The sequence below is a fragment of the Mobula birostris genome, chromosome 31 (genome assembly GCF_030028105.1).
Source record: "Mobula birostris isolate sMobBir1 chromosome 31, sMobBir1.hap1, whole genome shotgun sequence".
Classification (NCBI taxonomy): Eukaryota; Metazoa; Chordata; class Chondrichthyes; order Myliobatiformes; family Myliobatidae; genus Mobula; species Mobula birostris.
In genome coordinates, this window is record NC_092400.1 from 36,853,349 (window position 1) to 36,867,932 (window position 14,584).

The 14,584-nt window shown below is 44.0% G+C and overlaps 1 protein-coding gene across 1 annotated transcript; it reads left to right on the plus strand.

Annotated features, from left to right (window-relative positions):
• The first annotated feature begins 1,932 nt into the window (after window positions 1–1,932).
• Window positions 1,933–13,437, plus strand: LOC140190893 (beta-crystallin B1-like). The gene is made up of 5 exons (XM_072247835.1): window positions 1,933–2,049; window positions 5,290–5,408; window positions 7,622–7,754; window positions 10,385–10,527; window positions 13,266–13,437. The coding sequence occupies exons 1-5, from the start codon at window positions 1,933–1,935 to the stop codon at window positions 13,435–13,437; spliced, it is 684 nt and encodes a 227-aa protein (XP_072103936.1).
• Window positions 13,438–14,584: the final 1,147 nt, after the last annotated feature.

The window sequence follows — 14,584 nt, forward strand, 5'->3', positions numbered from 1 at the left end:
CCCAACCAGCATTTTTATCATGACCACTCTCCCTTCCTTCCCCACCTACACACCTTCCCCCTTTCACCTGCACTCACCCATCACTCCATCCCACGCCCCCAACCCTTCTGCTCTCTTATTTTCCAATCCTGATGAAGAGTTTTGGCCTGAACTGTCAACTGACCATTTTCCTCCATAGATGCTGCCTGACCTGCTGGTCTCCCCCAGCATTTTGTGTGTGCTACTCCAGATTTCTAGCATCTGCAGAATCTCTTGTGTGACACCACAAGAGCGACGACTTTTCAATATTATTTCATCTGTGAGATCCTCAGGGACAGGTGGTCAGACGAGGTGTAATAGAATTGTGGTCTTTCTTTCACTGAAGTTCTCCCAGTAAAGGGCACAACTGGTTTGGAGTGTTTGCCTGGCTTCTTGGTAGTGGTTTCTGAGTTTACATCATGTGACTTAGTGCTTCCCTCTGACCCACACCTGATACCTTATAGATTACAGATCAGTCCACATATGTTTTACTTATGTCAACACTGAACTGATTCCACAACCTACAGACTCAATTTCAAGGACTCGACAACTCATGTTCTCAGTTTTCATTGATTTATTTATTAGCTATACCTATCTATATACCTGTTACATTTTGGAACTTCAAAACATTAACTTAATTTCAAAGAAGAGTCTGAAATACAGGTGTAGCTTCGTTTTTATTTTAAGTGAGGTGCGCGTGTATCACAAGGTAATGCGATAATGAATGCAATTAAGGTATTTTGCATATATCTGATAATGAATTATTTAAATGAACATGAATGCTTAATCAGGCAATATATACACAAAATTACTGAAATATTATTGAAATATTAAATACACAACACAACTCATCTATTTATCTACACAAATTGTCTTTTGCACATTTGTTGCCAGTCTTTGGTTCTGTATAGTTTTTGTAATGTATTTATTTTCCTGTATAAACCTGCAAGGTAGTGAATCTCAGGATAGTATATGGTAAAATATACATACTTTGATAATAAATTTACTTGAACTTTAACTTTGACAGATCACACATTGTTACTTGATTAACAAAACTCACAGGTCAGTGGCCTTCTCTTTGTGTGGGTCAGACAACAAGTAAATCACTTTCAACAAAGCAACGTGCTTGATTCAGCTGTCAGTGAGTTCAGATTATTCCACCTCATTGCCTGGGAAAAGTACTTTGATGTGATGACCAGTAAGTTTGGACAGCAGACTCTGATGAGCTGTCAGATCCATTGTCCGCTTTAGTTCGAGGGCTGCATTTGCCAGGGTATAAATTAAACACCGAGTGCTTGTCAGGCATCAGGTTGGACGAGCCATCCACAGGTAGGAGACTCTGGGAGTCAGAGAGAGGAGAGAAAGAAACAGAAGGCCCGAAAGGGAAAAGGCCAAGCAGAAAGAGCTTTGTAAATGAAGGATCAACGAGAAGCAATAGATAGAAAATATTGAAAGAAGCTTTGATCAAATGCTTTTGTTAAATATAGAGGTTGGGTGAAGAAACTTTGGTATAATGCACTAGCACCAGCACACCTATCTGGTTTGAAAGGAGTCAGAGAAGAGGCAGAGGGTTATCAGTGGTTGGAGTATTAAAAAGTTCTTGTGTGCAAGGGATGTTAAGAGTAATTTTGGTTCCATACGTTAGGGTCATCTACCCTGAGGGAAAAAGTCATGAATTACTAAGAATAACAGAATGATGAGAACACTCAGAACTCGAAAAAGTGAGATAGAAATTCCAATATTTGCTGATTCTCTATTCAATTTGAAGCTGTTTGTGTTGCAAATTGATGAGCTTGATAAATTATTATTTGAGGTGTGAGGGTATTGATTTAGTCAGTTTTTCTGCCTTGGATTGGGAATGTGTTATATTTCTGTCTCTTTTTCTCAGCTTCACATCGTACTTAAGGGTGCAGAATGTCTCAGACCACAAAGAGCCCCACCCAGGAGAAGAAAAACCTCGGGACTGGGGAGGTTTCCACTCCAGGCTCCAAGAGCCCGAAGACCAAAGAACCAGGACTGGGCAACTTCAAGGTGAGTGTAACATTGTGCCCCAAGTAACAGTGATTTGGTTAGATCTGGTTTATTGTTGAATTCATTTTGGAAATGGGTAAAAGCTCCTGCATGTGCCAGACTCATCCCTCCTTTAGTGGGTTAAATTCCTTGTCATCATTTGGCTGAGATACACTCGTAGAGGCAGGAGGAAGAGAGATAATAGGTCCTGACTGATGAGCTAACCAGTTATGAAGCCACACAGAATGGGAACAGGCTTGTCGGCACCTCAATTTGCTCTGACCATTAAGTTCCCAGTTTATACCAAATCCTATTTTACTTTTCGATCATTCCCATCAATTCCCCTCTGATCTGACCATTCCTTCTACATGGCCATTTAAAGTGCACAATTAACCTAGCAACTCACTTCTTTGGGATATGGGGAGAGTCTAGAGAATGTGCAGAGTCCCCACCAGTCACGATTGAACCCAGGGCCCCTCCCTCCCTCCTTTTAAAGGCAATTGGAGATGAAAGATTAGCATTACAATATTTGTTACATGAATATTGAAACTTTGAAGCATGCAGTGAAAGACATCGTTTGCATCAAAAAAAAACATTCCGAGGATTACGCTGGAGACAGCTGCAAATGCAGCCCGTTATGTCTGGCACTAACATAGCACGTGCACAACACATGGACCCCAACTCCTGCGTTTTTTTTTTGGAATGTGGGAGGAAACTAGAGCATCTGGAGGTCATGCCAGATCGCTCCAATTCTGAAAATAAATATAAAAAATAATCTTGAAAATAATTGTCAAGTCTTCATTTAACTTTCTAAAATGCAGTTTGTATAATTCCCTCTGACACGTAAATATTTGCAACAGTTATTAAGACCAAGCGAAGTTGAGGTTCTTGTCAGGTGCAGGTGCAATGAAAAACTAGTTTGCAGCAACACCACAGGCATGTAGATTGAGACAACATACATGAATCATACATACGTCATACAAGGTATTGAACTTCTGACCATTGTTCATGAAGACTGATCCATAGACTAGCGTCCCTACATTGTGGTCCGAGGAACTTAAATTCAAGTAATCACATAAACCTGGAATTAAATGCAAAGTAGTCTTGGTCACTGTAACACACACACGTTACTGGAGGAACTCAGCAGGCCAGGCAGCATCTATGGAAAGCAATAAAGAGTCGACATTTCGGACTGAGACCTTACATTAGGAATAGTAATGGTAGGGCTGTTGTAAAAACCCTACTGGTTAGCTATTGTCTTTTAGGGAAAGAAATCTGCTACTCTTACCCCATCTGGCTAGTAGTTGACTCTAAATTTACCAATGTGATTATCCCTTTACTGCCTCCTCAGTTTAGAGCACCTCAGGTGAGACAATAGCTTCCAGGATTGCCTATGCTGGCACTTTCCATAAATGAATATATTACAGGTTCATTTGAACGCTCCTTAGCATAACAAGCAATGACCTTTATTTGCAGGCAAGCTTGTAAACACATCATTAGTTATGAAGATGTGCAGAGAGGCAGATACCACAGAGCCCTCCTCCTTCCTTGGTTTCTGTGCACTGTGGAAGCTGGTAATATGGCCAGCTTCAGGAATTGCTTTAATTGACTCCCTGGGCAGGAACCTTGCAGCCTAAGTAATGCTACAAAAATATTTGTGGAATTGTGTACCATTGAAATTTGTGAGTCTAACTGAATGGGCCTGGGTTCTGAGCCAGTGTGGTGGTGCAGCAGTTAACACATCACCCCACCCCCAGAGCCAGCTTTCACCGGTCGGTGTTCAATTCCCACTGCTGTCTGTAAGGAGTTTGTATGGTCTCCTCACGACCATGTGGGTTTCCTCCCACGTTCCAAAGACATGCGGCTAGAGCTGGTGAGTTATGAGCATACCATGTTGTACCACAAACATGGCGACACTTGTCGGCTGCCCAGCTCAATCCTTGCTGGTCTGATTTGATGCAAACAACACATTTCACTGTTTGTCTCGATGTACATGTGACAAATAAAAAACATCTCTTTCTTTAATATTATCTGGATTTCCCAAAGCTCACTTGATGGAAATGCCAGAAAAGTAGTGTAAGTGGCTGCTTTACCATTCATATTGTATTTCAGGGTGCAAACCTTGGACATTTCCATGTTAGTGCATGGTGTTTGGCTGTCTTTATCAGCCATTCAGCGACGTTAGAAATGCGGAGTAATGATTTATTTATTTAGACATCAGCACGGTAACAGGAACTTCTGCATCATGCGTTGCCCAATTGCACCCATTAATTGCACTTGGAACATGGGAGGGAACCGGAGCACCCAGAGGAAACCCACGTGGTCACCGGGAGAACGTACAAACTCCTTACAGATGGTGGCAGGAATTGAACTCAGTCTCTGGTGCTGTGAAGACGTTTTGCTAACCACTACACTACCTTGCTTCCACTGAGGCAGGGGGATTGTGTATCAACGAGCCCAGCTTCCATTTACCAGTCTGGTCCATTACAAGTGATCTCAGGCGAGCAAATCCTATCACATTCATCTGAAGATAATTAGCAGATCAGTGCCAACAGTCTTGCTCACAGGATGAAGGCTAGACAAAGGTTTGGAGCAGTGGTTCCATTGTGAATTAGGCTGAGACCATTGACGTCTGATGGAAAGTAAATAGTGTGAACTTACCTTACCCAGCACAGTGCATGTCATTGAAAGAAGGAGACAGCTTTAGAGATTTCATCAGGTTCAGAAGATTGGTGTTCAAGTAACACTGATTATAACAACAAGACTAGTCTCTGATTCATGGGTGAGCAAGATTCAAGATTCAAGATGTTTAACATCATTTCCAGCACACAAGTGTAAAGGAGAACAAAATAATTGTTACTCTGCATCCGATGCAGCATAAAAAAAACTTACTGCAGATCCACAGTAGCACAAAAAACACAAAGAGATAATGAACACAATAATAAACAACACAATAAATATAAATACATAAGATATCTGATAAACACAGATTGATTGTATGTCCATAAAGTAACTCTAGGCCCAGGAGTGTCTGTACATAAGGTGACTCTGACAAGTAGTGGTGGTGTTGGGGGTGTGGAGGGGTGGGTTAGTGAGTGGAGGTGTTGATGCTTGGGGAAAGTAAGTGTTTTTGAGTCTGCTGGTCCTGGTATGGATGCTGCGTAGCCTCCTCTCTGATGGGAGTGGGACTAACAGTCCGTGAGCATTGCGGTGGGATCCTTCATGATGTTGTTAGCTAATTGACTCCATCTTTTGTTGCAGATCGTCATTTATGAACAGGAGAACTTCCAGGGCCGATTCATGGAGTTCTCCGGCGAGTGCGTGAACCTGTGTGAGCAAAACTTTGACAGAGTGGGCAGCGTCCGTGTGATTTGTGGACCGTAAGTTACCCTTCAAAGAGCTGCTAGGTCCATGGAGAGAGGGGAGCAGACACATATGACATCCCCTCATCTGTGTGAAGATATGCTTCACCCAGCTCCCATGTGTTAATTGGAATGTTTCTGGGATAGAAAAGTGGAACCACCCCAAGTTCTGAGCAGTGGAGGAAATGGAACCTTGGAGACAGAATATAGAAAAAAGTTTAATCTCCTACTTTGTCATATTGTTTTAAAACAGCCAAACAGAAGCAAGGCAGAAATCTTATTTTGTGCTGCTAAAATACTTGAGCCATCTCACTCGTGGACTTGTGACTGCAAATCAGACAGTCTGTTTGAGATTGGACCAATGTGATGTTCTTGGATACGGGGAAAGCAGGAGAATACAGGGGCATCATCTTCATCATTATGTGCCATGTGGTATTACAGGGTGATCACGGGCTTCTGTCTGTCTTTACTCTGCTTATTCTTTTCTCTATCCATGACCACAATTACTCTTGGCAAGTTTTTCTTCAGAAGTGTTTTGCCATTGCCTTCTTCTGGGCAGTGTCTTTACAAGATGGGTGACCCCAGCCATTATCAATACTCTTCAGATATTGTGTGCCTGGTGTCAGTGGTCGCATAACCAGGACTTGTGATATATACCATCCACTATCTGCACCCATGGGTTCACATGACCCTGATGGGGGGGCTAAGCAGGTGCTACACCTTGTCCAAGGGGGACCTGCAGGCTAGCGGAGGGAAGGAGCACCTTTTACCACCTTTGGTAGAGAGTATCTCTACCCCAGCACCCAAATGATGGGTCAGCTCTTCAAAAAGAGCTGGCCCAGATTAAATAGGCCAGGTACCATCCTTCTGTCACAGACCAATACAGCATGGAAATAGGTCCTTCAGAGCAACTCGTCCATGCCAACGAAGAAGCCCCTCTGTTAGTCTCATCTATCTACATTTGGCTTTTGTCCCTCAACACCAGGGGTTCCCAACCTTTTTTACTCCATGGACCCCTGCCATTTACCAAGGGGTCTGGTTGGGAACACCTGCTCTGTACCTGTCCAAAGTCTTTAAAATATTGTTATTATGGCCCCCCAACCACTTCCTCTGCCGGCTTGTTCCATACCTGCACTACCCGCTGCTTGAGGAAGTTGTCCCTCAGGTCACTCTTAAATCTTTACCCTTTCACCTTAGTCCTATGCCCTCTAGTTTTGTGTTTCCCCTTCCACGGGGAAAAAAGACTGTGTGGATTTCCCCTATCTATGCCCCTCATGATTTTACATATCTCTACAAAGCAACCCCTCCAAGGAGTACACATCTGTTCTGCCCAACCTCCCCCAGTAACTCAGGCCCACGAATCCTGACAACGTTCTCATAAAGAAAATGCTGGAGGAACGCAGCAAGTCAGGCAACATCCATGGAGCAGAATACACTGTCGATGCTTCGGGCTGACCCCCTTCATCAGGACTCAACATTACTCAAGATTTCCAGCATCTGGAGAATATCTTGTGTTTAATATTCTTCTAACTTTCTAATTTAATGACATCTTTCCTTCATTAGGTTGACCAAAACTGTACACAATATGCATCACCATTCTATACCTCTACAAACATTCATCTAGAGAAAATAAGAGAAACTTCTTTATTACTAGAATCAGAATCAGGTTTAATATCACTGATATATGTCATGAAATTTGTTTTGTGGCAGTTGTAGTGCAATACATTAAAAAGCTATAAATTACAATTATGTATAAAATAAATTAAATTACATAACTCATATAAAATGAGAGCAAAAATAGTGATGGTAGAGGGGAAAGAACTGGTCCTAAAACATTGAGTGTGTGTCTTCAGGCTTCGGCACCCCCTCCCTGATTATAACAATGAGAAGTGGGTATGTCCTGGGAGTTGCTGGGCCTTAATAATGGATGCTACTTTTTTGAGCCATCGCCTTTTAAAGATGTCCTCGGTGCTGGGGAGGCTTGTGTCCATGATGGAGCTGGCTGAGTTTTCAGTCTTTTGCAGCTTTTTCTGATCCTGTGCAGTGGCCCCTCAATACCAGGTGGAGATGCAACCAGTTAGAATGCTCTCCATGGTACATCTGTAGATATCTGCTAGAGTCACTGATGACTTACTAAATACCATATTACTCTCTGTAACTTGGATTGCAAACTGCTGGGAAAATTGTTCTACCTCTTACCTAAACTTGTTTGTTTCTGCCTCATATTCCAGCTGGGTTGCTTATGAGCAGTCAAACTTCCGTGGAGAAATGTTCATTCTGGAGAAAGGCGAGTACCCTCGCTGGGATTCCTGGTCCAACAGCTACAGGAGTGACCGTTTCATGTCCTTCCGGCCGGTTTATATGGTACGTTGTCCGCACCTGACCGTGAAGGGTGGTGAAACACAAACTCATCAATCACGCAGGCACAATATGCTTGGTGCACCACCTCTGTCAGCAACTCCTTAATCTCCACTTTGACTCCGCACCAAAACTCAAGGAGGATGTTTTAATACAGCTCTCATGTGCCTGGGTAGAACATGAAAGATAAAGATTAGATTAGTTTTATTTGTCGCATGTACATTGAAGCATAGGGTGAAATGATTCATTTGTGTCAACAACCAACACAGTCCAGGGATGTGCTGGGGACAGTCAGCACTTATCACCATTCTTCCAGCACCAATATTGTTTGCCCACAACTTGCCAACCCTTAAGAAACCCATATGTCTTTGGAACGTGGGAGGAAACTGGAGCACCTGGAAACTGAACACTGATGCTGTAAATGTAATGCCAGCCACTATACTATTGTGCCTCTCTAAATGAGAGCTCTTCAAACAACAGGTCTCCTTGACCTCAAAGCTCAAGTCTGGTTCTCAGGGCTAACCTTTCTCAGCTTCTTACTTATAGCCAATGCTTTTGTCTCTTTCTTCAGCTTTGAATATACCTTCCTGTGATGTCTTTTGTGCTTCTGCACCTTCGCTGTAAAAACTAGTAGGACCTTCTCACCTCGTAACTATTTGCTTCCTGTTTCACTCTACTTCTGAACCCTTTACTTCCCAAGCTTTTACTCCAGAGGCTTTCAAAAACCCAAACCTGATGTCTCCCCTTACAATCTCACCTTTCTTTCTATGCTTGAGACTCAAACAACTTTGCAGAAGAGTTTTCTGAATGAGCACAGCATCACAAGATGAGGCTGGTGAAATTCAGCATTGAACAAACCCTTTCTGCTCTCTCTAGATCTGGGGTCCCTCACCTGGCATCCACAGACACCTCAGTTAAAGGTAGGGGTCCATAGCATAAAAAAGGTTAGGAACCCCCTGCTCTAGTGGGATGCTAAAAATTCCACCCATAACCCAGGCCATTCACTCAGTCCTTCGTCTGTAGTGTGTACCAACAATATGCATAGCAATTACTCCCCTAGGGTAATCCAACAACACATGGCCCTTCCAACCAAGAGGCAACAATGGCATGGTAGCACTATCTCCTGGAGGATTCCTTCCTGGTCATACAGTTTCTTTGTTGTTGTGTCTATGTCCCAGCACTAACTCTCCAACAGCACCATGGGAGCACTTGGAAGTGAAGAATACTCTCATTTAAGAAAGTGACTCACCTTTGCTTGGTCAAACAGCACAGCATACAAATAGGCCATTCAGCCCATTGTATCTATGCTGGCCATCAAATACCCATCTACACTAATCCAATATTCCAGCAGCTGTCTTGCAGCTTTAAATACCATAGTGTTTCAAGTGTTCATAGAAACTTTAGAGAGGGTGCAGAAGAGATTTAGCGGATGATGCCTGGATCAGAGAGCATGTCCTGTTTAGCAAGCTGGGCCTTTTCTCTTTGGAATGAAGGAGGATGAACTGACTTGATAAAGATGTACAAGATGACAGGAGTGGATCGAGTGGATAGCTAAAGAATTTTTCTCAGGGCAGAAATGTCTTAATACCAGCGGTATAATGTTAAGGTGTCTATAGAGAAGTAGAGGAGGGAATGTCAGAGATAAATTTTTTGCACAGATGGCGGTGGGTGCGTGGATAGAGGCAGATACATTAAGCACATTTAAGAGACTCTTAGATAAGTACATGGATGAAAGCAAAACGGACGGCTATGTGGGATGGAATGGTTGGATTGATCATGGAGTTGGTGAAAAAGTTAGCATAATATTGTGGGCCGAATAGCCATAGAACATGGTGTTCTATGTTCTAATGAGTCCTTCCACCTACTTTTGTGTCATTGGTAAACATCAACACCTTGCATTTCGCTGTCTCCTGCAGGTCACTAAAGCTGATAGTTAACAGTTGTGAGCTGTTCCCTGCTCTTCCCAATCCCTGGGGCAGTCCATTAGTTACAACAGCACCAATTTTCATGTCATCTATGAACTTAGTAATCATACTTGCCGTTAAATTAGGGATGGACAATAAATCCCATCCTTGCCAGCGGTGCCAAGATCCCAAACACATCAATTAAACTAAGACTACTTTGACAAAATGTACTGAATTCCAGGCTGCTCCTCCTGTCTCAGTGCCCTCTGCACGAACTCGTCTGGCCAAACCATTTTATTTTGAGATGCAGCACGGTATCATTCCCTTCCGGCCCAACGAGCTCGCTCTGTCCTATCACACCCATGTGACCAATTAGCCTGCTAACCGGTACGTCTTTGGAATGTGGGAGGAAACCGGAGCACCCGGAGAAAACCCCCACAGTCACAGGGAGAATGCACAAACCTCTGACAGACTGTGGTGGAATTGTACCGAGGTTGCTGGCGCTGTGAAGAGTTACGATAATCACTATGCTACTGTGTGGTGGAGGCACTATAGGAATACTGGTCTATCATCTGATGCCTGTTGATGTCTCCCACTCTGTGCCTCGACCAGTTAGATTCCATTCATTGCTGATCAGTGCATCCCCCTGTTAAAAAGCAGCCGTCAATAAAGGCAGTGGAAAAGGTAAATGTCAGATTCCCTAACCGTTTGTTTTAACTCCCTGCTTCACAGGATAATCAGGAGCACAAAATCAGCCTTTACGAGATGGCTGAATTCCAAGGAAACAAGATGGAGGTCGTGGAAGATGACATTCCCAGTCTATGGGCCTATGGATTCAGTGACCGTGTGGGCAGTGTGAGGGTCCACAGTGGCACGTGAGTAGCTGTCGAGTGGAACTCACAGGGAGAGCCGATCTTGTACACATCACTTGTTCTGGGTGTATGTTTTTGTATTATTGGATTGTGAAAGGTGGAGGTGAAACAAGTCCTGAAAATCGCCGTACTGAAGTTAAGCATGTAGATTTTCTTCCCTGGAACTCAGGAGATTGAGGGGTGGCCTGGTAGATCATGGGGGGTGAGCGGCATTCAGGGTGAAGGTAGATAGATTTTTTCCCAGGGAGGGCATGCTAAAAATCAAGAGGGTATAGGTTCAAAGGTCCGAGGTGAGAAATTTAAGTGGAACTTCAAGTCTAGCTTTTTCTGGAATTGACCTGGTGAACCTTCTCTACACCACCTCCAAAGTGATTAGATTCTTCACACAAAGGTGAATCAGAATAGAAACTTCCTTGTCTCCAGAATATATCTGGCAAGCCTCCTCTACACCACCTCCAGAGAGGTCAGCTTCTCCACACAAAAGTTGGTGCATATTGTAATGAGCTGCCAGAAATAATGGCTGAGGTGGCCATCTTGAAAAGCCATCTAGATATGTCCGTGGTAAGGAGAGTTTTAGAGGGCTACGTACCAAGTGTGGGCAGATGGTTCTAAACTGCTGGGCAACACTGTCGGCACTGACGCCTGCTTCCATGGTGTAATCCTCTATGACTCTGAAACTGCAGGTGATTATGAGACAAATCATGTGAAGGCCTGCAGAGGGTAAGGATTGAGTATAGGAGCCAGGATGTCTTCCTGTGACAGGACCAAGGGATGGTGCCAGGGAAGGGAGTCAGCAGAGTAACCGGCAAGTGGAAGGACGTCTGATCTCTGCTGGTGGCACGGCCGTGAGGTGGTTAGTGTAATATTTCACAGCGCTAGCTGTAAGATCAGGGTTCGATTCCCACTGCGGTCTGTAATGTCTGTATGTTCTCCCTGTGAAACCATAGAAACCATAGAAACCATAGAAACTACAGCACAGAAACAGGCCCTTTGGCCCTTCTTGGCTGTGCCGAACCATTTTCTGCCTAGTCCCACTGACCTGCACACAGACCATATCCCTCCATACACCTCCCATCCATGTATCTGTCCAATTTATTCTTAAATGTTAAAAAAGAACCCACATTTACCACCTCGTCTGGCAGCTCATTCCATACTCCCACCACTCTCTGTGTGAAGAAGCCCCCCCCAATGTTCCCTTTAAACTTTTCCCCCCTCACTCCAAACCCATGTCCTCTGATTTTTTTCTCCCCTTGCCTCAGTGGAAAAAGCCTGCTTGCATTCACTCTATCTATGCCCATCATAATTTTATATACCTCTATCAAATCTCCCCTCATTCTTCTATGCTCCAGGGAATAAAGTCCCAACCTATTCAACCTTTCTCTGTAACTGAGTTTCTCAAGTCCCGGCAACATCCTTGTAAACCTCTTCTGCACTCTTTCAACCTTATTTATATCCTTCCTGTAATTTGGTGACCAAAACTGAACACAATACTCCAGATTCGGCCTCACCAATGCCTTATACGACCTCATCATAACATTCCAGCTCTTATACTCAATACTTTGAGTTATAAAGGTCAATGTACCAAAAGCTCTCTTTACGACTCTATCTACCTGTGACGCCACTTTTAGGGAACTTTGTATCTGTATTCCCAGATCCCTCTGTTCCACGGCACTCCTCAGTGCCTTATCATTAACCCTGTATGTTCTACGTTGGTTTGTCTTTCCAACATGCAATACCTCACACTTGACAGTATTAAACTCCATCTGCCATTTTTAGCCCATTTTTCCAGCTGGTCCAAGTCCCTCTGCAGACTCTGAAAACCTTCCTCACTGTCTACTACACCTCCAATCTTTGTATCATCAGCAAACTTGCTGATCCAATTTACCACATTATCATCCAGATCATTGATATAGATGACAAATAACAATGGACCCAGCACTGATCCCTGTGGCACACCACTAGTCACAGGCCTCCACTCAGAGAAGCAATTTTCTACCACCACTCTCTGGCTTCTTCCATCGAGCCAATGTCCAATCCAATTTACCACCTCTCCATGTATACCTAGCGACTGAATTTTCCTAACTAACCTCCCATGCGGGACCTTGTCAAAGGCCTTACTGAAGTCCATGTAGACAATATCCACTGCCTTCCCTTCATCCACTTTCCTGGTGACCTCTTCGAAAAACTCCAACAGATTGGTCAAACATGACCTACCACGCACAAAGCCATGTTGACGCTCCCTAATAAGCCCCTGTCTATCCAAATGCTTGTAGATTCCGTCTCTTAGTACTCCCTCCAATAACTTACCTACTACCGACGTTAAACTTACTGGCCTATAATTTCCCGGATTACTTTTCGATCCTTTTTTAAACAACGGAACAACATGAGCCACTCTCCAATCCTCTGGCACCTCACCTGTAGGCAGCGACATTTTAAATATTTCTGCTAGGGCCCCTGCAATTTCAACACTAGTCTCCTTCAAGGTCCGAGGGAACAAGGTCCAAGGGAAAACGTGATCTTCCTCTGGGTGCTCCGATTTTCTCCCACATTGCAAAGATGTACGAGTTAGTGTTGGTAAATTGTCAGCATGTGGGTGCTGGAAGACAGGTGACCATAATGGGCTGTCTCCAGCACATGCCCAGACTGTATTGGTTATTGATGCAAACGACACATTTCATTGTATGTTTTCTGTGACAAATCAAACGAATATTAAACCTTATCTTTTCCTCCCGCTGTTGCAGATGGGTCGGATACCAGTACCCTGGATACAGAGGATACCAGTACCTGTTTGAGATGGGGGATTACAAGCACTGGAATGAATGGTACGCCCAGCAGCCCATGATCCAGTCCATCCGCCGTCTCCGAGACATGCAGTGGCATCAGAAGGGCTTCTTCCAGCTGGCCACCAAGTGAGGAGGCTCCTCCTGCCATCGCCCTCAGAGTTCGTTCACCCAGTTCAGTCCCCCAGGGAATCGGTTCGCAACCCATTTTTCATTCACCTGGAGCAGGGCATTCCTCTGCACTTTACAACGTAAAGCAGATTCCAAACTGTACCTTACCATGCAAATAAAAAAGGTGGAGGAAACATTGGCAGCTTGGTGTGGTTCATAGGATGGGTCAGCATTTGGTGCATTTCCCTGCAGGGGTGGAATTTGTCCTCAGGACCTATGACAGAGTGGAGCTATAGGGATGTAGATACCTGAAGCTCTGGATCTGAAAGACGGCCCTGTCAATTTAATAGAACTGCTTTCAGAAACAGATTTCAATGTGCAGAAGCTAAGTATTGTGATTTTGGCATGAAGTCTCAAGGAAGTACTGTTGTGCTCTCCTGTTGGGACAGTGATCCGTGAAATCAGTGGTTCTCTGTACCTTCATCCACCATACATGACATGGAGGGTGTGGTTGCTCATTACCCACTATGTTTGGCAATGGGGTCTGGACACTGGGAACAATATGGAGTCTAGGAGATTCTGCACACTGGTCTCGATTGATATCATGGGTGCTGTCACTAGACGCTGGACCCTATGGATAATATAGGCAGTGGACAGTGGGCACTGGACACTTCTGGACATTATGGAGAGTGGACAATATAGATACTCTTGGTGGGTATTGGACACTGCGGACATTGTAGTACCTTAGATACTGGACATGATGGTATTAATCACACAGAACACTATGGGCACTGGATATAATGGACACTGAATTCTATGGACACTGGACCCTATGGTATCAATGACACTGGACATTATGGACACTGGACACTGTGAACACTGGTCCCTAGGGACACTGGACACTATGGTATCAATGACACTGGACCCTATGGTTACTGGGCACTGGACCCTAGGGACACTGGATACTACAGGTATCAATGACACCAGACCCTAGAGACACTGGACACTATGGTATCACTGACACTGGACACGATGGAGTCTGTGGATCAGGGACACTATGGACAATAGACACTATGAATACTGCACATTATGAATATTTGACACTAGATATCATAGATTGAGACTATGCGTAGTAGACACAAAAATCACTGGACACTATAAACACTGGA